This window comes from Anopheles darlingi, chromosome 3 (assembly GCF_943734745.1).
Source record: "Anopheles darlingi chromosome 3, idAnoDarlMG_H_01, whole genome shotgun sequence".
Taxonomy (NCBI): domain Eukaryota; kingdom Metazoa; phylum Arthropoda; class Insecta; order Diptera; family Culicidae; genus Anopheles; species Anopheles darlingi.
The window spans coordinates 40,265,939-40,293,438 of NC_064875.1; the positions used below are offsets into that span (position 1 = coordinate 40,265,939).

General features: G+C 46.4%; 1 protein-coding gene across 15 annotated transcripts in view; it reads left to right on the plus strand.

The window, feature by feature from the left end:
* The first annotated feature begins 5,467 nt into the window (after positions 1-5,467).
* The window catches only part of LOC125956358 (serine/threonine-protein kinase mig-15), a 41,159-nt gene continuing 19,126 nt past the window's right edge, over positions 5,468-27,500 (plus strand). For 11 of the 15 annotated variants that reach the window (XM_049688129.1, XM_049688141.1, XM_049688135.1 and 8 more), the window contains exons 1-3: positions 5,532-5,744; positions 8,125-8,523; positions 17,242-17,307. In XM_049688129.1, coding sequence (XP_049544086.1) covers positions 8,455-8,523; positions 17,242-17,307 — 135 coding nt within the window. In that variant the 5' untranslated portion in view covers positions 5,532-5,744; positions 8,125-8,454. Of the gene's footprint in view, positions 5,872-8,124; positions 8,524-17,241; positions 17,308-27,500 lie in introns of all 15 variants that reach the window. The other 4 variants (XM_049688133.1, XM_049688132.1, XM_049688134.1 and 1 more) reach the window with 4 other exon arrangements.

Here is a 27,500-nt window from a genome sequence, read left to right on the forward strand (position 1 = left end):
AAATTGCTTCAGTATTTCAGAGGCGTTGATTTCTATAGCATTACGATGCAAGGTAACCATTTGTCCCTCGAAGAAAATATTATTGGTGGCTTTTTCGTAAACAGCTGCTGTTGTGGGTTCATTTTCCGGAGTTCGGCTGCCCATACTGAAGCAATTTTGTCACTGTCATCGGTCGGGGGCTGGTATCGGGAAACCATTTTTTGCCGAGTTCTCAATGGGAGCTGAAGAATTGCGTTTCCTATTTTCTGTCCTAGATGCACTATTCATCTGTGGATTACAAAAAAAAAAACACGAAAAATAGGTCGGTATCAGCTCCGTTTGATACTATTTTTTATAGTTAAAAATCCATAGCGTATGCTAAGAGATAACACCCCTTTTGCTAAGTATTTCTTTGCTTGAGTTACGATGGTTCATGGAAAATTATACATATGGACAATGGAATGGTTTTACAAAAAATACAGAAACGATTGCCTTACCGCATATCTGATAAGATAATAAGAGAGCAGACAACTTACCTCATGTTTATTGGACATATTTCCATTAGAAGTTGTTGGAGTTTCTTGTTCGATGCTCTCCATGTCCGGCTCCATCGCGATGTCTTCATCATGAAGAGAAATGTCCGTTTTCGTGATTGAGGCTTTTGGAATGTCTTGATTACCAAGAAAACTCATTTCTTCAAAGTACCATAATCTAGGAACTTCGTCAGCCGGATTGGTACCACTTTCTTGTGCTTCTCGAATACGCTTTACTTCTTTGCGGAAGTTCGTTCGCAAACAATTAATTTTTTTTGTCACTTCTTCCTTATCGGCTTCGGGATAATATTCTTGGTACTTATTTATAAGAATACGATATTGCTCCGCCTTGACCAAGCGATTGGTATACTCCTTACTGTTACACATCCCACAGACCAGGCAGATCACGATATACTTCAATAAATTCACGAATAAATTGCTTTCCAGCATTTTTCTTATCTTCTTTCAGGATTGAACTCTTACGAACAGGTTTCTGTTGCTCCATGATAGCTAGATTTCGTTAACGACAATAACGAGCGACAATTCGATAAAACGAGTGATCATTCAAAGAAGGATAACGCAGGTTGCTACGTTTTTTTTAACAAAAAACATATTGCGTTTTTTAACAAAAAAAATATTGCACAACTCATACATACAAGGCGTGTATTGCGCAATAAAATTGACGGATGGATTCTAGGAAGCGTTTGTTTTTTTCACCAATTATTTGCAAATCGTCGAACACTGTTGGATTTTGTTGGCCACCTTTGAAATGATCAATATTGTTTAAACTAAACTAAACGGACCACCCGAACACGCGCTTAAAAACCGCAAGACCAGCGGCAGTTGCCGCAAGTGCCGCAGTTGCCGCTCGTGCTGCAGCCAGTTTGCCAGAGCCTTAAGACAACACATGAGTGGTCTGTTCCAAGGTACTTTAAAAAGACAGGTAGCTTTATGCAGAACAAATCCCCGATCGTATTTTAGAAAAAACTTCAGAGTTTGACATTCACGGGATGGTGGGATGTTTACTTCGGGAACGCTCTTTTCGGAGCTGTTTTCGCTTTTCTGTGGTATTACGACAGTTCAAATTCACGAAAAGTGGCACGAAAGTTGAAGTTTATGCAAATATTCCCAAAATTCTTTCAATAGTTTCAATATGGTATCGGTCCGTAGGTCTTGCCACCCGGCCTAGAACAAGAGCTAGCTAGCGTTCCTGGACCGTGCTCACTCGCTGTAAAACACAACTCGGTCGCTCGAATGATCTTAAATCGAGAGATGAATCATTTAAACATCCGAAAAAGAGTGAAATCAGGTACTTTCCTTGATAAAACCACCAAACTTGCCCATATCTTCTTCTTCTTCTTCTTGAAACTCACGTGGTTTTGTTGATAAAAGCGCCCTGCTATGAATGTCAAACAAATTCAAAATGGTGACCTGTCAAAGCGGTTAAGAAGCTACCTGTCTTTTTAAAGTACCTTGGCCACACGGAGCGAAAATTTGCGCGCAGATTTGCACATTAATGCCAAAATGTTTTCGCTTCGTGTGGCAGGGGTAAAAACCCGAAAATTTATGCCGAAATGTCAAACGTATTGTTTTCATCTGTGTTTTGGCCGCTGAAGTTGATTTCCGAATAAATTTTGCAGTTTTTAACGATATTGTTGCTGTTGCTGTTATATTTATATTAAAAATGCAAAAACAATACGAAAAGAACCTACATTTTCGTAAATAAAGCGTTCGATAGCGTCAAGGGTTCAGCGAAAAAGTCCGCGGACGTATAAAAGTTTGACAGCGTGTAAGGGTTAAGCGAAACCGTTTTGACATTAATTTTTTCGTTTGCGCTAGAGTTTTCGCCCCGTGTGGCCACGGCTAATCGAATAGGTGCTGCCAGACGGAGCGTAAATTTACGCGTAAATTTACAAATTAATGCCAAAACGTTTACGCTTCGTGTGGCAGGGGCAAGGTGTTTTAAATAAGAAGGTGGTTTCTTAACCGCTTTGCCTGACCACCATTTTGAATTTGTTTGACATTGGTAGCAGGGCGTTTTTTATCAACAAAACCACTGTGAGTTTCAAGAAGAAGAAAAAGAAGTTATGGGCAAGTTTGGTGGTTTTATCAAGGAAAGTACCTGATTTCACTCTTTTTCGAATGTTTAAATGATTCATCTCTCTATTTAGGATCAATCGAGCAACCGAGTTATGTTTTACAGCGAGTAAGCACGGTCCAGGAACGCTAGCTAGCTCTTGTTCAAGGCCGGGTGGCAAGACCTACGGACCGATACCATATTGAAATACTAGGAAGAATTTTGGAAATATTTGCATAAACTTCAACTTTCGTGCCACTTTTCGTGAATTTTAACTGTCGTAATACCACGAAAAAGCGAAAACAGCTTCGAAAACAGCGTTCCCGAAGTAAACATAAACAGGGGAACCTAACTGTCAAAATCTGAAGTTTTTTCTAAAATCCGATCGGGGTGTTGCTTTACGCCACCTCTCTATAGCCGTGGCCACACGGGGCGAAAATTTGCGCGCAAATTTGCACATTAATGCCAAAATGTTTTCGCTTCGTGTGGCAGGGGTAAAAACCCGAAAATTTATGCCGAAATGTCAAACGTATTGTTTTCATCTGTGTTTTGGCCGCTGAAGTTGATTTCCGAATAAATTTTGCAGTTTTTAACGATATTGTTGCTGTTGCTGTTATATTTATATTAAAAATGCAAAAACAATACGAAAAGAACCTACATTTTCGTAAATAAAGCGTTCGATAGCGTCAAGGGTTCAGCGAAAAAGTCCGCGGACGTATAAAAGTTTGACAGCGTGTACGGGTTAAGCGAAACCGTTTTGACATTAATTTTTTCGTTTGCGCTAGAGTTTTCGCCCCGTGTGGCCACGGCTTATTAAAAACACCTTGGTTAAGCGTAAACTTTTTAGCATTAATTTTTACATTTACGCTAGAGCTTACGCGTCGTCTGGCCCAAGGTACTTTAAAAAGACAGGTAGCTTCTTAACCGCTTTGATAGGTCACCATTTTCAATTTGTTTGACATTCATAGCAGGGCGCTTTTTATCAACAAAACCACGTGAGTTTCAAGAAGAAGAAGAAGAAGATGTGGGCAAGTTTGGTGGTTTTATCAGGGAAAGTACTTGATTTCACTCTTTTTCGAATGTTTAAATGATTCATCTCTCGATTTAAGATCATTCGAGCGACCGAGTTGTGTTTTACAGCGAGTGAGCACGGTCCAGGAACGCTAGCTAGCTCTTGTTCTAGGCCGGGTGGCAAGACCTACGGACCGATACCATATTGAAACTATTGAAAGAATTTTGGGAATATTTGCATAAACTTCAACTTTCGTGCCACTTTTCGTGAATTTTAACTGTCGTAATACCACGGAAAAGCGAAAACAGCTCCGAAAAGAGCGTCCCCGAAGTAAACATCCCATCATCCCGTGAATGTCAAACTCTGAAGTTTTTTCTAAAATACGATCGAGGATTTGTTCTGGATAAAGCTACCTGTCTTTTTAAAGAGCCGTGGCCACACGGGGCGAAAACTCTAGCGCAAACGAAAAAATTAATGCCAAAACGGTTTCGCTTAACCCTTACACGCTGTCAAACTTTTATACGTCCGCAGACTTTTTCGCTGAACCCTTGACACTATCGAACGCTTTATTTACGAAAATGTAGGTTCTTTTCGTATTGTTTTTGCATTTTTAATATAAATATAACAGCAACAGCAACAAAATCGTTAAAAACTGCAAAATTTATTCGGAAATCAACTTCAGCGGCCAAAACACAGATGAAAACAATACGTTTGACATTTCGGCATAAATTTTCGGGGTTTTACGCCTGCCACACGAAGCGAAAACATTTTGGCATTAATGTGCAAATTTGCGCGCAAATTTTCGCTCCGTGTGGCAGCATCTAATGCCAAAACGGTTTCGCTTAACCCTTACACGCTGTCAAACTTTTATACGTCCGCAGACTTTTTCGCTGAACCCTTGACGCTATCGAACGCTTTATTTACGAAAATGTAGGTTCTTTTCGTATTGTTTTTGCATTTTTAATATAAATATAACAGCAACAGCAACAAAATCGTTAAAAACTGCAAAATTTATTCGGAAATCAACTTCAGCGGCCAAAACACAGATGAAAACAATACGTTTGACATTTCGGCATAAATTTTCGGGGTTTTACGCCTGCCACACGAAGCGAAAACATTTTGGCATTAATGTGCAAATTTGCGCGCAAATTTTCGCTCCGTGTGGCAGCATCTTAGCGTAAACGAAAAAATTAATGCCAAAACGTTTAATTTTAACCCTTACACGCTGTCAATGCCAAAGATTTAACAGCGTATAGGGGTTAAAATTAAATAGATGCTGCCACACGGAGCGAAAATTTGCGCGCAAATTTGGACATTAATAGCCGTGGCCACACGGGGCGAAAACTCTAGCGCAAACGAAAAAATTAATGTCAAAACGGTTTCACTTAACCCTTACACGCTGTCAAACTTTTATACGTCCGCGGACTTTTTCGCTGAACCCTTGACGCTATCGAACGCTTTATTTACGAAAATGTAGGTTCTTTTCGTATTGTTTTTGCATTTTTAATATAAATATAACAGCAACAGCAACAATATCGTTAAAAACTGCAAAATTTATTCGGAAATCAACTTCAGCGGCCAAAACACAGATGAAAACAATACGTTTGACATTTCGGCATAAATTTTCAGGTTTTTACCCCTGCCACACGAAGCGAAAACATTTTGGCATTAATGTGCAAATTTGCGCGCAAATTTTCGCCCCGTGTGGCCACGGCTAAGTACCTTGGTCTGGCCACGACTACTGGATGTGAGCCTCGCGACCAGATGCGGGTTTTTGATCGATTTTTTGCAACGGCCGGATTACATGACAGCTGTCACCGAAAAATGCATGCGATTGTTCATCGATTTTATTGCTCGAGGAAACGAGTGGAAATGAATTAAAAGTCGATGTTCACAGCATAAATTTTCGGAGCGTTGAAGAGGTAGTACAGAGTTAAAATTTAGCTACGTTACAAACAAAATGTACATTAAAACCCATTTTACTGGTCATTTTTAGTTAGAAAAACGCGTCCGTTTGCGTGAGAGCGGAAGCCACAGGTTTGTGTGAGGCTCTCGAATCAGACAGGCGAAAAATTTCCGAGGAAGCCGTGTTCTGTGGTGCGCCGAGTGGAATAATGATGGTGGCCGAGCGTTGAGAGCAAAAGTAATTATTTCAACAGGCTGACCGGACCGGAGAAGGTTGCGATTTCTCGTTGTTTCGAGGTGTTGCCTTCGGAGTTTGCTGGTTCCGCGGTGCTGCTATCGTCATCTTCTTGTTCCCAACAATTCAAGTGCGTGTGTGCGTGCGTGTGTGGCTCTTTCTTGTTCTTTCGCGTTTTCATCGCATACGACACGGGCGGGGTAGAGGGTGGTGAATTGTCTGGGCTGACTTCTTCGCCGTTCCGTTCCTGAGTGAAAGGTTTTTCGTGGAGATAAGCAACAATCACGCCTACGAAGAACGTTCTTGGATACAATTTTCTGTGGCGGTGGCGGCGCCGAGGCCAAGTGTGTGGGTGTGGTGGGTTGATTGGGGATAAAGCTTCCTCCCTCTCGATGCGGAAAGGTGTGTTCGATGGCCGGTGATGAGATCGAGGGGAATAGGGGAAATAGGGAGTGGCGGAGGAGGAGGCTCGATTCGATTGTGAAGTGCGCACATCTCCTGTATGAACACATCTCGTGTACGAACACGCGTGTGCCCAAGTGTGTGTGCCCCGCGACATAAAAATCATCTCGCCGCCGTTTGCAGCATCCACCTGCCACTGATTTCCCTGCTGCGGTTGCCTCAGTTTCACATAGTAATAGGCTGGTTGGTTATGGAAATATGTTAAACGAAATCGTTTTACCTTTACCGCAACTTCTGTTCGTAATTCTGCCTGAAAGTTCAAAAACTGTGCGCGAGTGTATTGGTGAGATGAGGCAGTCGGATGGGTGTTTCTATGCTTTCTATGCTGCTGCTGTTGGTTGCTAGAACACGCACACACACTGCGGACATGTCCGAACAGCGACGAGAATATGAAACACTTTTGTGCAAATTCTGAACGCTACTTCCTCCTTCCTTAGCGCCAGGTCCATCCCACTTGGATATTGATTCAATTGATTGATTAGCATGGAAGTCATTCATGTCCCGAGCGCACGTTTTTTTTATGAATCCAATCAAAAGTTCGCACATTGCCAAGCAGCGGTTTATTTCCTTCCGCAACAAATAGAATTCAAGGGCTGCCGGTGCTGGCAACGATAAGTGGCTACTACTACTACTACTACTACTACTAGTATGCGCATCACGGTGTGTGTGTGAGTACGACGGTTTACTAGGGGAATCCTTACGGTGGGTGCTGGGCGGTGCATAAGGATCGTGCAAGTAAGGCGGGCGTGCAGTGGGCAAAATAGCTTTTTTGAGCTTCTCTTGCACACAGACACGCACAAGCATACATACAATTCTTCATTTGGCTACAAGGCATACAACAGTCGCAAGAAGCTACACATCAGCTCTATCAATCGTCAGCGTCGCTGCGAATTCGCAAAAAATATGTGAACTTATCTACCTGATTTTTTAAAAATGAATGTTTTATTAGCGGACGAAAGTAAATTTAAATCAAGGATTGGAAGCCACCCGAGGAAGACCTGAACCCTGAATACACGGCAAAAACAGTGAAACATAACGGAGGAGGGGTGGCAGTTTGGGGATGCATGTCGGCAAACGGCATTGGAAATCTGCTAGCGATAAATGGGATCATGGGCCAACATGTTTATATCAACAGATAACAGCAAAGTTTGGGACCAAATGCGGAAAAATCCAAGAAATTTCTCACGATTTTTAGTTCCTACAAGACAATGATCCAAAACATACGGTGTTCAACTCGCGTATATATTTATTGTACAACATTCTTATCAGTTAAAACCACGGCCACAAAGTCCTAGTTTTAACGCAATCGAACGTGCTTGGAATTAACTGAAATGTAAAATTAGTAAAACATGAATTACAAGCCGTTTGGATCTAGAAAACAAATTGAAGGAAGCATGGGCAACAATTTCGACAGATTTTACACAAAATTTGGTGTATTCAATGTCACGACGGTTGGCAGAAGCAATAAAAATGTAAGGGTATGCCACCCGATACTGACAACAACAAAAAGGTATCGGAGACAATAAAATAAAACCAAAAAGCAAAACGAACACGTGTGCTGTGTACTCACTTTTGTGGCACGATTTTGAAGTACGCCGGCAGTTTCCTGAGAATTTCTCGAGACAGCGACATCGTACGACATCGCATCTCTTGTCAATTGATAGAGGATAGATTGAAGCATAATCGATTATTTTTCCATATTTTTAATTCAATTGTAAACGCAGCTAGACTTAAAATTGCTAGCTGTGTATTAAATTTTGTGGAGAAGTCTACGTCCACGGAGAGTGTGTGATTAGTGCGTAACGACGAATAATGGCTTCCTCCTCCTCCTTCTCCGGCACCGTGTTTGTCTAGGCTATGTGTGTGTGTGTATGTGTGCTCGCCCGCTCGGTATAACAACAACGATTCTTTCTTCTCCCAGCAACCTAGTTGTGTTGTGTGTAGTAGCCGAAGTAGCAGCAGCAGCTAGTAACCGTGTGCGAAACCATCCGTAGCAACCGCATCAACCGAACACCGGCAATTCCAAACGTGTGTAGTGTGTAGTGTGCGCCGTGTGCCGGGCCGCCGGACCACCGGACCACCGGACCGTGTGCCGGATATACGGATTAGTGTGCGAAACGCGAAGAGTGACAATCACGCACGCCGGCTGACGACGACGACGACGAATCCCCTGGTTCCAGTAGTAGCCAGCCGCGCTCACTCTCGCTCGGGATTTTAGTGGAGTGTTGTGAGCAACGCCAGGCATTCCAAAATGGCGCACCAAATGTTGCCACCGTCGGTGAACTGCTCGCTGGATGATATCGATCTGAACGCGCTGAAGGTAAGTGTTTTTCGATGCCGCGTGCGTGTAGAGAGAGCGTGAGAGGACGTTGACGTTGTTTGGTGATTGTTCCGGCATCCCGCGCCTCCGCCGCCCTGGTTTTTTTTGCTATCTCCTCACAATCCATTTTAAGGTGTGGTTGCCTCTCTGTTGTCATCGTTGTCGTCTTCTGCGTCATCCCTGTGCGGTGTCGTCGGAGCGGTTGACAGTTGAACCTACTCCTCCTGTTGTTTGGCTTGCTGCGATGCAGCTCTTTCGGTGAAAATCTGTTTCACTTTCGTGATTCGTGATTTTTTGTTGGCGTTTTCCGGGAACTCACTCTGGTCCGGGATGATTTCCCTCTTCAAACCTTTCTCGCATTGCCAAGCGTCACACTTTCCGCTCATTTCGGCGTCTCGCATGGTTGGTTTCCCCGCCCGTACCGGACGAACGGTTACTTCCATTTAACGACCTTGAACTCGCCGCTTGCTGGACCTCCGGTTGCTGCTACCGGGAGAAGATCTTTTCCGGTATGGATCAAAACAGAGATCCGGATCGAGGACTCCAACCAGGACATAAGAGGGACAATGGAAGCCGATTTTTGTTTGTTTCCTGCAACTGAGATGATGAATCACACACGGTCTGCGTGCGTGCGTGCGTTAAACCAGCAGTGGGTATGACCGACAAAAATCGAAGGGAAAGAAAAGATAAAATCAAAACAAATCTCAGAGCAAAGCATAAACGCACATCAGTAGCACGCCTGTCACGCACCAAACACCAGGTGGATGAGTATGGTGAAGAAGGAGATCCCCCTCTCTCTCCAGAGGCTCACGCTTGTTGTGCCCTTATGCGCCTCGATGCGCCATCGACCGGCAGCACCAGGCTACTCCAAGAGAAGGTAGCTAACGAGGGGCAATGATGATGGATTTATGGCGGCTTCTCTGCCGGTGGTTTATTTATGCTTTGGCCGATAATTTATCGGACGATGGTCCGCCTCGAAGTCTAATTGCTCCGAATCCCCGGTCCCGTAGCAGATAAATCTCTTTTCTTTTTGTTTTTCCGTCACCCTGAAGTTGGTCGTCGATACTCTCCTTTTTCTCTAAAAAATAATTTTAACTTTTAATTGATATTTCTTTCGAATAAATCACCCAAAAAAAGACCGCCAGTGCTCAGGCGATAACGACCTGCAGAGGAGGCGGTGATCTTGCGCGCTATCATTAAGAAAAGAGGCCCACTGGCACACAGCTCCCCCGCCGGATGTCTGTGGTCTGTTGTTGCATTCGCATCGATCACTAGCAACAATCACTACTCCAAACACACACACACACACAGGGCGAATGTAGTAGTAGTGTAGTAGTACGGGCGTAGAAAGCGGAAAGCGCATTTCTCTCTCACCGGAAATGAGTTCACGAGCTGCCGTTGCCGCCTCAGCCGGTCTCGTGCCTCACGCGCGCGCGCGCCTTCGATTCATATTTTGAATCCGCTAATTATTATGAAACCACCGTTCGCTCTGAAATGGAATGGCTTGCTTCGATGCCGAGCAGAGCTCTGGCCCTCATGCTGCTGCTGTTGCTCCATCATGACGTTCCCAACGACGCTCTACGTGCAACCGAAAGGTGTTGCCATGGGCTTTTTGTGATAAGAAAACATTCTCCGAAAACTTTCCCATCCAAAAGGGGTTCGCGAGAGCGAAGCAGCCAGGGCAGGGAGAGGATGGCCAACAAACAATGCGATTCCCAAGACTTGCGGCGACGGCGGCGGCTGCGGCAACACTTGCCCCCCTCAGCTTCCCGAATAGTAGTTGCGTCGTCGTCTTCGTCGTCGTCGAGCTATGAAGAATGTGGTAATGTTTTGTGAAAAACCCCTGCCTTCTGCGGACCTTCTGCGTGAACCACCTCGCAAACCCTCTCTGTGATAATGGGTGGAAAGTAAACGATGCCACCGATGCGAACCTTCCCCCCCCCCCCTTCTTGGCGCACGCGGTTGTTGGCTTCTTGGCCCCTCCGATGGCTTCTGGATGGCAAGGGATGCGAATGTTTTTCCTCATTATTGCCAGTGCCATCTTTAAAAGATCAGAATTAATAAGCTCACCGGGCGGGGCGAAGGAGAGCGGCCACCGGTTAAGACCGCGGAATGTCCGCGAAACAATCGGTCATGATTTATCGGAGAGACACTCTGTGCCGTTGCCCCTCGGCCTAATCCATGTGATCGCGGGCGTAACAATGTCGAATGAAGCAGCGCGATGAAGAGAAGATAAGTTGGAAATTAGAATCGGCATTCGCGCTGGACACATAAAGATCGTCCCGAATGATGTGCGCCGATTTATAATTCCTTTTTTCATGTGACCAATGAGCTGCAATGGCCCATGGTCCCATGATTCATCGTTTGAGAAACTGTTGAGCTCCGTCGCCACTATATTTGTTGAATTTCTCAGAAGCGCAGGTTATCAGCTTGAGAGCCAAAACAAAATCCACTTAAGAATGTTGATTTCTCACTTTATGAGTCGTGCGTGCGTGTAAAGCTAGCGAGCGCGGATCATGTTTTAAGTAGCAGGTTTTCGAAAATGGCGAAAACATTTTCTAAAACAATAGCCTTAATCGTGTAAACATGCATCTCGACGCAATGGGGGAATGATCATCCGTGCGGTTGAGTTTGGTTGACGGAGTTCTGTAGCTACGGACAACGGCGCAACCCTCTCGAGTGAGTGGTCTGTGGCCCCCCGCGGTCTGGTCGGCATGACTCGTGACTAATTTTATCGCGCTGACACACCACACGCCGCCATCTAACTGACAGAAACACAGCAGCCGCGGTCCTCTTGAGGACGGCGGATACACAGAGAGACTCTTCGTTGTTGTTGTTGTTGTTGTTGCTCCACAACTTTCGCAATGCCTTCGACCCGAAATGCGCTATGCAGAACATTAAAAACATCGTCGTGTGGTGTTGAGCCGGTGGAACATGTTCTGCGCTATGTTTGGCCAGCGATTTGGCATGAAATTTGCTGATTATGGATTGAATTCCAAATTTAATGATTACGATCCAAATAGTTGCTTTTTGTCTCGTATATGAACAACTCACAAAAACAGGGTTTAATGTGTTTGAGCAACAGATATTTTAACACCGGGACAAAGGAGCGAAAGTTCGAAAGTAAACGATTGAGTGAGAACAGGTTGGACTCAAGACGGGCATTTAACAAATGCTTTTTTGTGATAACTTATAAAGTTTGTGACGTTTTATTGTGAGTGGGAACACGTGACTTGGCCATGACCAAATTCATGTTTCTTCGTTGAGATATTCACTATATCTAGCTCTTTATAGCTATGAGTAGTTTTGGTAGACAGCACTAAGCTCTACAGAACATACTTTGAAGGAGCGTCACCGGCAGGAACTTGCTTGAATTGTGCAGCTTGTATGAAATGCACTTTTGCTATTCTCAGAAAAAAAACAATTCAGGTCATCTATTAAAGCTATTAATGATGTCATTTGGATGTTCCAAGAATTCAGGATTTTTTTCCTGTAGAAACATACGAAATGCGCTCTTGGATTTGTTCTCGACGATCATGCTCTATCGCGAGCAGTGGAGGACTCCTCATAAAAGAAATCATGGTTTTCGATGTTTACATATGTCGCCCTTTATCGATACTTCAAGCATTTTTGATGTGCTCTAACGTATTTTTAGTGAATGCTAATGTAGACAATTCTCGTCGTAAGAAAAGCAAATTATATTGAAATTTACAATTTCAATTTTAAAGTTATGCTGATTCCCAAATATGTTGACAGCATTGAATAAGGTATGATCCTATATTACTTTACTTAGAAGGTTCTAGTTATAACTAGGTTCTAAATATAACTTACTAAGAAGGTTCTAATTATAACTAAAGTTCAGATAAATTGATCTGGAATGTACTCTTCTTTTGTCATATTTGCTGTTTCATCTACCTTTGAAAAATGCCAGATCTGTCTAACAATTTTAAGATCGCTGCTTGACTGAAAGATCACAAGATGCGCTCGTCGTTTTGCTTCTTTTCCCCGGTACTTAGCCGTCTAGATTCCCACCTTCTTTTTCTTATATCACTTTCAATCGTGACGAAAGCCCCCGTAAACGGTGTATGTGCTCTAGCGCAGAATGTATTTGCAATCTTTTGTGAACTGCAATAAATTGCGCGTTTGGTGAAAGTGGGATTTGTGGTTCCGTTACCAAGTCTGCCTTTCCTTCCTTTTCTCGCGATGGTTCATTGCGGATGATACCTACCGACCGATACACGGTCGCGGGGAATCCCGCAAATTCGCAATACCACCCCGTTGCCTGAAATCGGTTCAATAATGGGTAACAAACGTAATGGACGGGGGCAGTCTATGGCCAGCGCTCCTCCTCCGCGTGTAAGGATCGGTTTCATAACGTATCATTTGAAAACGATGACCAGCACTTGAACTGTGCCCGTCGATCGCGGTGTAATAAGATGCGATCGCGGTTGAGTGAAGATTAAATGATTCACTCATCGTCTTCGCCGTGGAAGGAATGCCCCCAAACCGTATTTGAAGAAATAATTCCAGCAGAGCAAACACAGCACAGTTTGTATTTGCCTTTCAGCTGATGATATGATATGGTCGCTCGTTGTTGGTTGGCTGCCTGTCTTGATTGCGGTCCCTCCCCTACTCGGACCGAGCCCTGATTCATTTTATGATGCCACTCCGAATGATATCATCCGCTCTCTATGACTATCGTCGTCGTCTTATCACACACTCGCTACGATGTATAATATTTGCCAGCAACGTAGCCGCTTGTCACCTTCATATCTAAAGGCACCAATGACCACCATCAACGCACGCCAGTCGTAGCCGGGCAGCAGCGACTGGTGAGTCACTTGTTGCGGTGATCAAGGACGATCGATGGGGAGGGAGGATGCCGTTGTAGTGGTGGTGGTTGTTGTTGCTTTCCCCGCCTGCAATACACCAGCCCGGTGGTGGCGACGGATGCCATCACCATTCGCGTGCCACGGTCGCGAGAAGTTCGCGATCCGCGATGGAATGACCGTTTGTGTGTTTTTTTGCTGCGATTTCTTGGCCGTGCGCGTCCGGTCGAGGCCGAGACCGAGGGAGGCCTGCCTTGCCTGCCTGCCTGCCTGAGGAAAAGATGATTGCCTTGTGCGAACCATTTCGCGAATGCTCGTGACGATGTTGCATCGACTTTGTCGCCGTTGCCACCAATGGTTGATGCTCTTTGCGATGTTTAGAACATGGCGATGGTGTGATCACTCGGTGTGTACGAACTCCCTTTTGGTTGGTCTCAGCCTTAAGGTTTGATTGGGCCCTGGCCCTGGAGAGTACATTCCACCCATAATACAGCACCATCTGTGTCCTGTAATGGCGGACACACGGACACGCGTGTATGAACCTTAGGAATCGATTAGGAGCGTCGTGAGTTCGATGCGCGAGCAAAACATACGTGCTGTATCATCCTCTCGAGTGTGTGTCTCTCTCTCCTCTCGAGACACACTCTATTCCCCGGTCCACACGACACACGATTTGGCCACTTTTACACGAAACGGCGCGTCTCGGGTGCGCTTTGCCGCTGCTGCTGCTGCTGCTGCTGTCGACTTTCGTTGTCCGCTTTTCCCCATCAAAAATGCAATATGATGCTCGGTGGGGTTCGCTTGGGCATTGCGTGCGTCGTCGTCGTCGTCGTGAGGAGCGCTTCTTGATTGCCTTGGTTCTTATCAGCACCGACCGACCAACCAATCAACCAACCAACCAGCACGACGCGCGACGATCAGCCCTTGCTGCACGTCCGTTCGGAACAGCGCGATGCGGGATGCCCCACGGCGTTGCTGGCCACTGGACACAGGAATAGAAGAGAGCCTATCGTTGTCACATAACCCCGGATAAAATTCGAAAACAAAAACCCAACAAAAAAAACAAAAATCTGGATGTGGATGGGAAAAAAGGGGTTTAGAGATGGGACGAACTAAGCGAAGGCATAAACTAGGCGAACGCCGCACGAAGACGACAAACGCCTAGGCCTGTGATAAGCTAGCGAGGAGGAGGAGTTCAGGCAAAAACGTGCGCTGCGCGCCTGATAAAAATGTCCAGCTGGCTGGGGCGCACGTCAGCGACCCCGATCCAACCAGCAGCAGCAATCAAAAACCCGTCCTCCTTCCCCCCCGTCTGACGATAAGTGCCGTCTGTTCGTTCGTTCGCTCGTTTGGCTTGCGTTTCGCTGAATGCAGCTTACTGCTGGAACACGGAATAGACGTTGTGCGTTGAGGTTTTGAGCCTGACTTGAACCTTCCTTCCCCGCCATCGGTCGGGTGGCGACACATTTTCTGGATGGAATCTTGGCTTCCGTTAAACGTCGAATGTCGGGGCCACGAATTCGGGGTTTCGGCCGGTATATCGGCATAGAATGCGCGCTTGGAGGGGTTATGTAAATTGATCGCTGCTGTGATGGTGTCGTTGTCGTCGTAGATCCATCGCTTCCACTCTTTTTACATTTTTGAATTAATCTCCGGCGCCAGCGGAACGGTATTACCTATGCGCGCATATCCGATGACTCACGACGATGTGCGAAGGTGTTTGCTGCACTTTGCGTCATTCGTTGCGTCGCGGTTGCGTTTTGGAATTCCGCAGAAAGTCTAAACCATCATCGGGAAGCTACCGACGACGACGATGCGCACAACCATAGTCTTCTGTATGGTGAGATTTGTGTTGGCTTTTCTCGGGCCAACTCTCGCTCCGCGATTAGTCATCGCCACGCGGTCGTCGCCTTGTGCCAGGTAGCGCCAGAACGAGTGAACGAAACCGATAATTAGTCTACTTTCTCGTTGCCCAGACCGTCGCCAGCGAATGGCGACGGTGATTAGCGAATGGGATGAGTAATGGGAGGGGTACGCCTGATAGGACAAAATGCGATTCTGGTTTTTAGGTTGTTGGTGCCGAAATGTGTCGAGATTTTTAAAGAAATATCCACGATCATTCCTGAAGCCACCAGCTGCGCCAAGTTAATGATCTTTTAAATGTGATCGTGTTTTCGTGTGTCAAGGATGTTGTTTCCTCAAGTACCATCAGAAATATACAGTATACAGTATTTCACGGAAAATCTAAGCCATGAAATTCTTACAGTTCTAATTTTGTTTGAACATCAAACATTAGTTTGTTAGATACTTTTTCGGTGCATAATTCCGTTATTTTTGACGCTAAAGCCATTGATAGGGTCTCAGCAGATGCAGTTGCGATCAAAGTCGTTAAGAGCATCGTTGAAATTGTGAGAAAATGCGTTTCTTTGAATATTTGCTATTGAACATTCGCTAGATACTTGACACAAGCTGAACATGCGTTTCAGATACGCACTCTAGAAAGCTGCAGATTCGAAGCAAACATAAAATTTACTATTGTAATGTTAGTACATTTAAAAACCAACATTTTCCCATTCCTCGCTCACAATCGAACCGACGAATTTGAGCGATTTTGAAAAGTAAATTTCATTAACATGGAACCACAAAAGCAGCTTATTATAAGGAAAGGAAGGAATTGTAACTAATTGGAAAGAACAATTGTATCAGAAATCTTTGCTTTGCACAATTTTTGCATACTGTATCTACACTTGCACAGACTTGTACTTGTGTGCTAGTTAGAGGACACTCAAAACTCTCACCTTCGTCTATGTGACCCACATTCCAGTCCCAGATTGCCTTCGGGTGTTTTCTGTCGGACACTCCAACACACAACAATACGCGGCAAGAACGCCGGCGAGATAACCACCTTGACCATCCCCAAAAAGTGGACACGCGAGGCGGACAATATCCATTTTCCGGCCTCAGCACCGTTCCGGTGTGTTAAGGTCTTAAACAAACGAACGATGATCAACTCGGTGGTGGTTGCGAGGAGGTTGCGTTGGTTGATCGCACCCGATCGAGGGTAGTGGTATGGTATGTCCGGGGCATTTTTATTGTTTTGTGAACCCGCCGTGATCAATCGCCTGGATGTGTTGGCTGGGTGGGTGTTGGTCATAATAAAGGTCAGGGCTCTGTAAAAGGAGCCTAGGTCACAACCGGGGTTTAACCTGCTTTTGGACAGGTGGACAACGCACGACGAAGGTCCACGCTCACCTTCACACCGCTTCGCCGATCGGTAAAGACCTCTTTAGGATGTGGCCAATTGACTTCCCGAATTTGCCGTACAGGTACCTAGTAGTTGCAGCATTGAAACACACTCCCTCAGCAGATGAAGGTCACAGCGCAAGATGCGAGCGGGGGTGCTCGTGGCGGCTAGTGGACGTTACCAATTGTTTCACTTGGCCAATGACGTTTGGCAATGCATTTCCCGGTCCCCCGGTCGCTCATTCACACGCTCTGCTGCCTTTCGGTTGATCGCAAACCCTATGAGAATTGCATTATGGTGGCGGAAACCTCGTTCTGTGCTCCGAAATCGATTTGAAAATTGAATTCTGCTCCACCATTCCGCGGGCGCACGTGTGTGTGTATATGGTTGGAAATAGAATCGCTCGGAACCATCACTACACCATATCTAGGTCGCATCTAGATGATAGTGGTACACTCCGGAGTAAACAAATTTTAGAACGCAAAACCGCATCGCCAACAGCATCATCATCATCATCATCATCAGGGGGGATGCAATCCGATGTGGTTTCTCCGGGATGCAACCAACATATGGTCCCACCAATCACCTCACCAACTGTTGCACAACCTCAAACTAATCACGTTTCTTTTCTTTCTCTCTTTGCAGGATCCGGCAGGCATCTTTGAGCTAATCGAAGTCGTCGGAAATGGAACGTACGGACAAGTGTACAAGGTACGGTGTCGGGTGTCCAAGAACGCCACAGCATTTCACTATCTCTCGTCGTAAGAAGGCCTGTCCTGTGGCCGAATGGTGTGCAGTGTGACCACCAACACGGCTGTGATCCACTGGCTTAGTTGCGGCTAAGTTGTTTTCGTTGGCACGGAACCCACAGACTGAGAGAGAGAGAGAGAGAGAGAGAGAGAGAGAGAGAGTTCGTCCTAAGTAAACTAGTTCACATGACATCCGTGCATGTGGTGCTGGAGTGTGTGTACTGAGTCGTTATTGCAGCACCTCCCCCACCCCAACAGCAGCACGTGCAGTGTCGTCGTCGTCGGCTTGGGTTGGCGAGTCATTTTCCGGATCTAAATATAAACGAACCGATCCGGCTCCTGCGGAACTGCTGGTACGTTTGGTCGGGAGGTCCAATTTGGCGTTCAAATGATCGCATCGACGTACGACCTGCTGCTGTATGTTCCGGAGAAGGACACAAAGTGGCCAAGCCAAGATGTCTGATTGTCTGATTGAACGACAATCACATAACAGGGGATGGTCTTGCTCTGTGCATTTCCCAACAACCAGAGAGCAATAGAGCGCGCTTTATGCACGCCCCGTTGGTAACGTTTCCAAAATGAATTGTAAAGCCCCCAATAAGCTCGATCGAGATGACTCATCAGTGGCCTCTTCTTCTGTTTGTTTACGAGCAGCAGCAGCAGCAGCAGCATTGGCACCATCAACGACTAGCTACCAGGCAGCCAGACAACCAACAGTATTCTGTGCCACACTCTCAGACTCACACTCATTTCGTTCGAGGCTTTTATGGCCCCCTTTGGCCGACTGCCCGATGGAGGTGGTTCCCCCCGTTCGATGCGATCGCAAAAGCATAAGAAGCCGCCCCGATGGCGGCGATGCCGAAAGATGTAAACAAAAGGAAAAGGGCGACGAAGGAGGAGTTGGGAAATGTATCCTCTTGTGTATCTCTTGTATTTATAAAATCATTCTCACGAGCATATGGATCTTCACCGGTCGCCGGTCGCTGTTTGTTTGCGATCTTCATTAGCGTGCCTCCAGCCGCCAACCAGCCGTGGTCGCCCCTTTCGTTGATGAATCACTCGATCTCTTCTTCTGCTCACCTGCAGCAGCAGTGCCCCGACGAGAGTGTACAAAGAAGAGAAGAATGTCACGACCCACGGGAAGTGTGCTCTCTTTACTAGAGTGTTCCCCTCAACTATCATTATGATGATGATGATGATGATGATCATCCATTCAGCTAGCCTCATCATCATCATCATCGTCAAGCAGGTTTTCTATCCCCGTTGTCCGTTATTTTCGTCACAACAAACGAGGCAACCAGCTCGCAACCGCAGTACTACTCAGGTTTTATGTGTGCCTAAGGAATACGCGGGCGCGCGCGCGATCGCTCACGTGTGTCTGTGCCTGTGTGTGTCCGTTGATCCATCCAGGCGATGAAACATAACACGGAGCCGGCCAATGAACTCGTCGCCGCCGTCGCCTGCTGCCATCCCGCTGGTGTGACCGGCAGAAGAAGGAAGAAGGTGTCTCTCGGGCTACAGACCGTCGGCGAGTCCCACCAGTCCGAGACCGATCGATCTCTTATGATGCGTGGCATGGCCTCTGGCGGTGATCGCGTACAGTAGTGCGTGTTAGTGGCCACGAAAGTCACGAAAGTCTAAACGGGAGAACACTGCTCCAAGGGCCCGGACGGGTGTGTCATCAACAAATCGATAGGTGGCCGTGGCGCGGGGCACAACGGAGAGTGATGATGACTTCCTGGGCCTCTTGTGTGCTGCTGCTGCTGCTGCGCCAAGGATCGCTGCTAGTCATCTATTTTAATGCGCTCCTCCGGGTTGGTGGAAGCATATCATTATGAAGGCATAGATCGCGCTCCACATAACAACATTTTGTTGCTGCCAACATGCTAACGTCACTTGCCAACGGACATCCACAGACCGCGTCGAGATGCGTTGTTTGGATTACAGCAATTCAGCAAATGGGGGCCAATAGAATGCGGCGGCACTCCCTTTTCTCTTCTTCTCTCTTTCTCTCACTGCATCTCGCTAATCGAGGTTGCTAATCACCTTGACTTTGACCACGTTCCAGCTCCAGCGATCCTGCATTCTTTCCAGAGCAGTTTGGCCTTCGATGCGCGCTAAGAAGGCACATCATCAGCAGCCGGTACCCAGAGCATGTGAACTTCAAATTCCCGATTCCATGTGACCTGTAACTGACCGTTCGACTATTTTTGCGGTTCAGCTCTTCGGAGCATGAGCCTTCAGAGGAGGCGGCTCCTGTTCAACCGGTCCATCCGGTACGGTGCTCCCGATTCTTTGAGGGTCGCGGTTCCTCGCCCCGAACTCGTCCAGACCGGTTTCACGGGTTCGCTTAACGCCTTAACGCGGCAGTTGCACTCTGTGGTCGTGGTGCTGGTGGTGCTGGTGGTGGCGGTTGCCATTGTGTGCCACAAGTTTCATCGTGAAGGAGGAGGAACAGAAGCGTCGGCTGGCGAATTGGTAGCTCCGGCATGTGTTCTCTCATCCCCACGAGCGATCCGAAGGGCTATCGCGCGGACGATGCTACCAACGCCCCAGGATAGCCCCCAGTGAGGAGGTCGTTAAGGTTCAACACTCTACCAACCGGTGACCGAACCGGCGATAGCCATTGGCCGTCTCGATGACGATGGCCGCATCGTTGGGGAGGAGGCTGCTTTGCATGAATGTGTTCTCGTCTCTAGCAGCGCAGCGCTTCTATATGCTTCTGTGAAAAGATCCTCACTTATTCATTTTATAACTGGATTTGTGAACTGCTTCAATATTGAAATGTTAAATGCTGGATCATATAACACACTTTGGCCGCGCGGAGTCCATTCCGAGTGTAGTTCGTTCCAGCAAACCAGTACGGCGTCCCCTATCGTGAACTCGCGTCAAGATAAGACAAGGTTCTCCATTATCACCTTGACAACGCGGTGACGTCTTGACGTGTTCCGTTCCGTTCCGTCCTGACTCGTCTTGTTCAATCCGCGACCCTCTGAAGTTCGGTGACTCCCCCCCCCCCCCACACTAAAAGGACCTTGATGGTGTCATTATTCCAGGCGCCCCAAAAATGCAAAAATGGAATTCTGTCAGTTCCCCCCTAGTACCAAAGGTGGGGAGATAGGAGTGGATTCTTCTGTTTTATGGCTCCTGAAACACATTTCGAAAACTCTCCTGGTCCTTGAAAACGGTGGGGGAGCCAACCACGATGACACCATTTTCCAAAAGGCCACAGCGTGAAATGGCGCTTGTTTTTTGCCAAACTAACTGTGCTGTTGAACCTTGGCAAAATTGGGACACAGTATCCGCGCGGATTCCGACGGTCTGGCGTAGTTTGACGCTTGAATAGTATCGATTACCTTTGTGCTACGCCAAGTGCCGCACTGAGAGGTGTATTTCGTGAAAATGACATCTTCCATCCCATAAAGAAATCCCCGGCCCGGCGTGAGTCGCTGACAAAGTTCTTGCTCATTCTCCCCCTTCTACGCGACATGATGACACACTCCAGAGCATAGACGCTCCAGCGCAGTCTGCTGCTGTCGACCATGAACGTGGCAAGTGGAGACAAAATTAGAAACGCTGGTGCATCGCTCCTATTGCTACATTTCCTCTCGTGCGTTGCATCTCCCTTTGCACACACTTCCATCGGCTAGCGGTCGGTCGCACCACGAGACGAGTGCATATGCAGTTTGTCTGCTGTTGCTGCTGCAAATCGTGTGCCGCTCGTTGTTTTTATTACGATCGATGACCTCATGTTTCGCCTGCACAACGCGCACGTCGCCTGTCTGCCGGCCTGCCTGCTTGCTTGGCTGGTCTACCTTAGCTGCTGCTCCCCAGTTTTGCGAGACTCGCGAACCTGGCTGGAGAAGAAGGAGTTTCCAGACAAGAGTCGAGGATTTTTTGTTGTTGGTGTGTGCGTGCCGAGAGCGCACTGCATTAAGATGCGTTCGTCGCGTTCACGTTCTCGCTCGGTCGTCGCATCAGCGGCCGTGGTGTGGGGCTGGCACCATTTACATGCAGTTGCTGTACTGTCTACCGTCTACACATCATTCCGGAGAGTCCGTCGACACATCAACATCAACGGTGTGCGCTATACGTGCTGCCGGTTTGTACAACCGGAAGGATACGGCGGACGCCGCCGTGACCACGAGGCTATATCGAAGTACCGATTTGGTTGGTGCTCCTACTGCTCACTGGTTTTGTAAAGCAAAGGGAACCGCGATGTCTGGTTTGTGCTTCTGTGCTCTGCCTCCTCGTATGTTGTCGTTTTTTGCGCCATCAATCGTGACTTTACTAACCCATTTGGAGCTTAGATGCTGCAATGGGCATGTTGGTGCAAGTAGATATTGCAGTGTTATTGATGAAGTGTTGACATGCTTGAGCATATCATCCTTTGCATTTGGGTGCTATTGATGCTTTTTTGAGCGTTTAATGCATTCGATTTTCAATCAATAGCTTCTTTTTTTATGTCTTCAGGAACAGGGTGAAAAATGGTTCCAAATTTGCTGAAATGTTTGCGATGTAATGAAGTAATTTTGAGACGCTTTGCAAGCTCTTTTTATGACGATAAACAATTTGTATTAAGCTTACTTAATCTGATGCAGTCAACGTCATTTGATATGAATGTTAATGATTCTAGTTACTACAGTAATCGATGGAGGTAATGCAGTCTTCGATGACAATGAGTGACATCGTGTTAAAATGTTTTTTTTTGTTATCCGGTCTTGACATTCGTGCACTGTTTCTATTACATCATATGTTTTTTAAATATAACTTACCGTTAGTTAGCATATGATTAAAACTATAAAACCCTTCACATCGTTCTGTGGTACAGTTAGTTCTCTTCACATCTGAATCGCTTGTTTGTTAAAAGATTTGCAATATTTTGATTGTCAATACGCGGAATTAGTTGTTCTCAAGATGTGAGATCATTTAAAGATTGCTTTTTGCAATCTACACTTCTTTCCTTCTTCTAAATCTGATTGTGCAATATTGTTGTAGGTTATCTATAATTTGGGTACACCTATTCCAATCGTTTCAGTAAATGAATATACATCCAGTTCTAACGATTGTCTGGGAATGTTTTGCTTCCGATGTGCTGACATGTAAATACCGGAAGAGATTGTTAGATTTAGTTATCATTGGATCGGTAATTCAACGATTTCTATTCGAATGTTGGACCCCTCTTGAGGAGGAAGCATTCGTATGATCAAAGCACTTGTTTATGTATTAATTTTTAGCCATTTATGTTGTTTGATTGTGCTATCTGGATCACATGTTCGGCGGTCTACATATATTCCTAGTAATTTTGGTTCGATGATTAAACTATCGCGTCAATAATATAGTGTTACTCACCAAGGCTGCGATCAATATTCCACCTCCTTAGTTGAGTTGTTGTCCCCTACGCATAGCCACTCGAATTACCAGCAGCATGCCGGCGAAAGTGAGACGTAAACATATGGTGGTAACCTAACACTACTAGGACTGTCTGGAGCGGTCCTTCTCTCCTATCGTACGCCGAATTGACTGGATAGAATGGACCCCTTTTTTCCGATCGAATGCACTTAATAAAATATGGGGCGAAAACGGAAGTCTCAAGCCACCATCAGCGGAGTGCTACGAGACACTCGTTCGATCTTCACATCGTGATGATGGACCAAAAAGTAATGATGCAATTTGTATAAACGCATATTCGATTATGATATTGACCCCCCGAGCGAGACTGGTCTCGTGGCCGCGTGACTAACTGTTCTCTTTCTATTGATGGAAATCGAAACATGAGGGCAAAAATGACGAAACCCGGCACCGCCACGCCTCTTGCGTTGGTCTTGCGCGGGGGTCAATTGGAAGCAACCCAGACGACTCGAAATTACTGTTCTCCGAATCCAACGCACCAGTTTGTAGTAGAGGGAGTTCTTGTGGTCTGCCATTTAGAAGAGTGATGATGCGAGCGCTGAACAGTCTTTGAAGTCCGGATAAAATGCCTAATCGGAACTGGTGCAATTTTGCATAACTTGCGCGAGAGTGGGCGAGGCGGATGTGGTGTGTTCTTGCTGATGCGACCTCTTGATGCGCCGTATCTTACAAAGAGTCGAATCTCTCGAACCACCATCACCACCACAATCCCCCTCCTCCACTCATTTCAACTCAAGTCACTCTTACTGCAAATGACTCATTTCGCCTTCGAGTTAAGATAAAGCAGAAAAAAAAACGAGAAAAGCCACAACTGGCCCAGAGGTCAGTTGGTTTGGTGTGGCGAGATCTGTGCGTGTGCGTGCACGTTGGACTAATGAATCCAATTTCTTCTTTTCGCGGCGTATTGGAGCTGGCGCATGGATGCTGCGCCTCCGTGGTGTTCTTCAATGTTTGACGATCACCGACCGACCGAGCCTAGGACCCGGGGCTGAACGGAAATCGGGGCCATCCCCACCACCAGTGGAGGGGACCATGGAACGCCCGTTCGCACATCATTATGCTCTAATGCTACGCTCGCTCGCGGGTGCTGCTGCTGTGCCATGTTCGATTTATCTCGATTCGGTGGCGCCCCCAAAAATAGCAGCCATAATGACACCAACCAGCACGAGCTACTGTTGCTGGTGCTGGAGCACAAAAAAAAAAATCAAAAAATAAACCATGGATTTCACTTGAGAGGAAAAAAGAAAATTCGGTTCGGCCTTTCGGAGGAGGAGGAGAAGGAGGAGGGGCCGCTTTGTTTGCTGGCCACCCCCGGGGGAGTGTGCTTCAGTGTGGCGGCCCCCATGCTCGTCCCATCGACGAAACCACGCTGTTTTGTTTGAGTTTCGGAGATCGGTGTTTACGGATTTTGCTCTTTCTTGCTGCTGCTTTCCCAATGTTCCCACCGGGTACGGGTACGTAGTGTACTGGGTGCGTGTACCGTGGAGTTAGTCAGTTAGTCCGGCGGACCGCGGTGGCGTTTTGGAAATGTTGTTCAAACTCGTCAAAGCAGCAGCACCCACTTCAAGGCAACTCCATTTGGAGGCACGACTGTGCACGATCAAAGTTGAAGCTGGTGTGATGTGGAGCCAGTGGATGAAGACAAGAACTCGGGATATGTTGGTAGAATGCTTCAAATTAGAGCGGAACCAGCATTTTATCGTTCGTTAGACCGCGGTGTCCAGCGAGAGGCAATGCAAGTTATGCAAATGTTTCACTATTGTAAGAATGAGCTCCACTATTGTTTATTCTTTAAAACATTGAAACAATCCGTTGATTAAGAATATTTTGGAACTTCACTGATTCGTAAAAGCTATCAAACGTTATCGCGTAAAGTAATCAAATTGTCTCATTTTTTCAAATGAATTTTCGATGCACGTTTACGTGCATCTAGGAAGATCAATCACTGTCTAGGAAGATCAATCACTTTGAGTTTGTCAGTATTACCTTTCATAGGCTTAGCTACCAGTATATGTCTGGTGATAATAATGATGAGAAATGCATTCTTTAGCAATACTTATCGATAAATTCTGTGAAATTTAAGCGTGATTCAAAATATTATGAAGAGAATTTGAGAGGCTTTTTTAAAACAATAGTGTATTACCAAAAACAATGAAATTCAGAGAATTTTCCAATGGGAACAGAATGTGTTGGAACATTTGCATTTCCTCATTTCCTCAACTTAATGCACTTCTTTGTCTTTCAAATACGCCTCAACAGTTACGATGAATAGCGGTTTTTCCTTGCCCACTCGTTTGGAAATTTTCATATGACTTTGACGCTACAAATAGAGTTTATGGGAAATTCTGGATGTTCTCTTCATTGTGCGTATGTGAATCATAGGAATATCTATCATCACGAACCTGGTGCACTCTTTGTTAGGGTACTGACGTGATCTCTGCTAGTAGAGAGTGCGCTCTTGTAATGCCAAAGTGTGATATTTCTAGAAATTGTTAATCACAAGACCTAACGCACGATCGTCGCTGCTGCACTGAATGATCATTTCAGCACTCAATCATATGAAGAACAGGTACCATTGACTGTTGCAAATATTAATGTGTGCTGCTCACGGACAAACACAACGCCCCGCACCACACCACACCTCACGCACCACCGTCGTCCGATTGCTGAGTTGCTTCAGCGCCACTGAATTAGTGGCCACTACTACTTCATGCGTATTTGTTCTTTCATTTTCCATTTCGTTGCCCACTCTCCCCCTACCCCCATGTTGGTGGCTGTCATTGACTTTTACTTTTTCAATGTCAGCCACAATGGACCTGCTCAAGCTTTACCAGTGCCATTGATGGCGTTGCTTGCTGCTCACAATGATGCTGGTGCATCATGAAGCGCCAGTTTCGGCGCATTGTGTTACGATAAGCGGCTGTTTATCCATGAGAGAGAAGCCGAGAGAGAGATACCGGATTGAGTGAATCCATATCTTCCTTAGAGTGCTGTGCTTTGGGCTAGTGTCCGGAGCCCTTCGCAATAGAAAAGTTTCACTTTTTCCCGCCATTTCTCAACCAGTAGGCAGCCGGTCGGTTGGCGCCGTTGGGATAATAAAACCATCATACTCAAGATGTATGCACGCCCGCCTTCTAATGACTACCTTATGCGTGGGTGGTTGGTACATTAAACTTTCATTAAAATAATATACAAATGATTAGCGTGGTGGGTGGTTGGGAGGCATTACGAGCGAGTAGATCTCACAGAGGGCCACCGAATGTGCGTGACGGTCGGCGTCGGCGGCAGGGGAAAAGAAATACGTTGCGGCACAAAGGTACACAAAGCGATCGTTTGAAATGTCCGCCAACCTGTTCCGTCAATCCGGTGCCACCATCGCTGCTGATAGTGGTGCAGATGGGCTCTTCAATTGCCACCATTGCTGTCATTACGCTGTAGGCAGAACGTTGTGCGTTGTCCTACGGGGGGATTTTGTTACGGTATTTTATGCATTCCGATTAGTGGTACAATAAGCCAAATATAATTATGCCTGCTGGTGTTTTGGGGAATCCGTCGCTCTCTAGCGTCGTGCGTCCGGGCGGGCGCTTTGCTAAAAATAGAAACGTCCTTCACTTTGCTCCACCACCATTCTTTGGGGCATTTGTTTTTTGAGACACTTTGGTCCATGGCTCTCCCACTCTTCTATGCTTCCCATTCATCATTGACGGCGAAAAGGTAGAGAGGGTTGTCGTGTTGGGGTGTTGTGCAACGCGAGTGCATGAATGAACACGAAGCGTGCTCGTAAGTGAAAGGATTGATCCGATTTGCCGTGCGGCTTTTTATAGCCTGCTTGTTGTGTTCTTCAGCAAAGTTGCCGAGGAGTAAAGAGAGAGAGGGGATCAGGGCTGTGGCTCGAGCGCTAGTTCGGCGTTGCTTTGCGTTGCCCGGACAACGGTCACTGTTGACGTCTTGGTTGAGTTTAAAATTGTAACACCACTAGTGCACCTGCATAGCGGTTTCCGTGGTGTAGTGGTTATCACATCCGCCTAACACGCGGAAGGCCCCCGGTTCGATCCCGGGCGGAAACACGCTGAAACTTTTTTTTCCATCTGCATCTCAACTTTTGCAAGACAAATCTTGTTTTTAATCAATTGACCCATTCGCGCGCGATATCAGCAACCACCGATGGTAGAGGGTGTCCCTGCCTGCTAGCTTGTGAGCCTCTAGCCATATTTTGATGCAAATGTGTGCCGGGGCGTTTTGCGTAGGTTCTCTCCATACGCCCACCATCTGGAATACCTCAAACCACCGTGCGTAGGTGTCGTGTGAGACACGTGAATGAGCCGCCAGCCCAGTGGGGTATGACCTCGTATAAGCTGCCCACATACAATCCTTCCAAAGCTCCACTGGAAGCGGGGAAGATTGATGCAGTAGAGGATCGAATCCGATGGAAATCTTCCTTTGCTGATGATCTTGAGCTTTCATCGATCGATCTTATTCTTGGCATGTAAGGATACGCAATGAAGTTGTAGTAAATAATGTAGCCAGGTAATAATTAGTCCCACTGCATGCATAATGCGTAGCGGGCCGGGTGTGTATGTGATGCACATTATCCGTTTCGTGGTCACTTCGCTATGTGGCTAGTATTGACTTGACCACTTCATCTCCAGCGGAATTCAGCATTTGAATTTCTGCTGCATCTGTAAACGAGAAAAGTAGGAGCGCAGCAGCAAGTAGGCTGGACAACATGGATGGAGGTTGCAA